This window comes from Cottoperca gobio, unplaced genomic scaffold (assembly GCF_900634415.1).
Source record: "Cottoperca gobio unplaced genomic scaffold, fCotGob3.1 fCotGob3_317arrow_ctg1, whole genome shotgun sequence".
Lineage (NCBI taxonomy): Eukaryota > Metazoa > Chordata > Actinopteri > Perciformes > Bovichtidae > Cottoperca > Cottoperca gobio.
In genome coordinates this window covers 20,693-22,500 of record NW_021166925.1, presented here as the reverse complement: position 1 = coordinate 22,500, position 1,808 = coordinate 20,693, and the positions used below count along the sequence as shown (strand labels likewise).

The following is a 1,808-nucleotide window of genomic DNA, read 5'->3' as shown; positions in this document are numbered from 1 at the left end:
AGATGAGAGGCGAACGCTTGATGCCGATGTTTAAATCTCCAGAATGGCTAAGATAGAAGAAGTGTCTCTCAGCAGTATTGTGGATCATATTCCTCCTAAAGATGTGTACACAGCGGAGTCGCCGCTTGTTTTTAAAGAGGAGGAAAGCGGTAAGGTTTGTGGATGAAGGTTTGGGGGAAAATACAACATTATAACTTTGATTGCACCAAAATGTTTTGAAGTATAAATCCACCTGGCACATCATGAGAAGTGGATTCATGTTGATACCATGTGTTCTTGGAATTTAATTTAACTTAAATATATAATTGAAGGTTGTTCACAGATTTATTCTAATTAATTTTGCTTTTCTACATTTTTCAGGCGATCTTCTGTTCGAGGGGAAGAGTTCACCTGAGCTGTCTCTGCACGGAGACTTGGCGCACTACGTGGCAACTTTACGCACGCACCCTGTGGCGTTTACCGGCAAGTTCTCGGTGGACTCCAGAGGGGCGGGAGGACCGTGGACACCGGGGAGCGCCATCAACGTGATCAGCGCTGACATCGCCGCCCCTGGGCCGGTCACGTGTTCAGCATCGCCAGATATTTACGCAGGAGGAGGAGGAGACGCGGGGGACGCTACCATGGCGCACGGCCAGCCGGACATCAGCCACATGTACGCACCCCCTCACCCCCACCCACACCCGGCCCCTTCCTACTCCTGCAGCGGGGACATGTACCAGGAGCAGGCAGGAGGATACCTGGCGACGTCCACCTGCGCCGTGTCCTATCACCCGCCTCCGAACTACAACTCTGTGCCCAAACCGACTGTCGACGGCGCGCTGCTCTCCATCATGCCGGACTACGGAGGCTTCTACCAGCAGAGCTGCCAGAGAGACATCCAGGCGGCTTTCACAGAGAGGAAATCCCTCCCGTACCCGCTGGACTCCCTCAGGGTGCCTCCGCCTCTCACTCCCCTCAACACCATCAGGAACTTTACGCTCGGTGCGCCCTCTGTAGCCGTGGATGGCCCCATGGCTGCTGCGTTCCCCAGCCACCAGAGCCTCCCTCTTAGACCCATCTTGAGACCTAGGAAGTACCCGAACCGGCCGAGCAAGACCCCCGTCCACCAGAGGCCGTACCCGTGCCCGGCCGAGAGCTGCGACCGCAGGTTCTCCCGTTCGGACGAGCTGAGCCGGCACCTGCGCATCCACACCGGCCACAAACCCTTCCAGTGCCGCATCTGCATGAGGAACTTCAGCCGCAGCGACCACCTCACCACACACATCCGCACGCACACCGGGGAGAAACCTTTCTCCTGCGACCAGTGCGGGAGGAAGTTCGCCCGCAGTGACGAGAGGAGGAGACACATGAAGATCCACCTCCGGCAGAGGGAGAAGAAGTCCTCTGCGTCCTAATCCTCAGCGCGCGGCCAGTGGCTGCTGAATGTGAACTTTGTGAACCTGGATCCTGCTGACAGAGAGAGCGCCAGAAGAAGCTCCTGTAGTTTATATTGTTCTCACACACAGATGGAAGAAATCTCTTAGGAAGCCAAATCTTTCAAAAACAAATGGAGCAGAGAGGAGCAGAGAGGAGCAGAGAGGAGCAGACAGGAGCAGAGAGGAGCAGAGAGAAGCAGAGAGGAGCAGAGAGGAGCAGAGAGAAGCAGAGAGGAGCAGAGAGGAGCAGAGAGAAGCAGAGAGGAGCAGAGAGAAGCAGAGAGGAGCAGAGAGAAGCAGAGAGGAGCAGAGAGAAGCAGAGAGGAGCAGAGAGGAGCAGACAGGAGCAGAGAGGAGCAGACAGGAGCAGACAGAAGCAGAGAGGAGCAGAGA

The 1,808-nt window shown here is 55.7% G+C and overlaps 1 protein-coding gene across 1 annotated transcript; it reads left to right on the top strand.

The window, feature by feature from the left end:
• The first annotated feature begins 17 nt into the window (after nt 1-17).
• LOC115005542 (early growth response protein 2b-like) lies at nt 18-1,603 on the top strand. Its single transcript, XM_029427409.1, has 2 exons — nt 18-149; nt 361-1,603. The coding sequence occupies exons 1-2, from the start codon at nt 44-46 to the stop codon at nt 1,392-1,394; spliced, it is 1,140 nt and encodes a 379-aa protein (XP_029283269.1). The 5' UTR covers nt 18-43; the 3' UTR covers nt 1,395-1,603.
• The last annotated feature ends 205 nt before the right edge of the window (nt 1,604-1,808 follow it).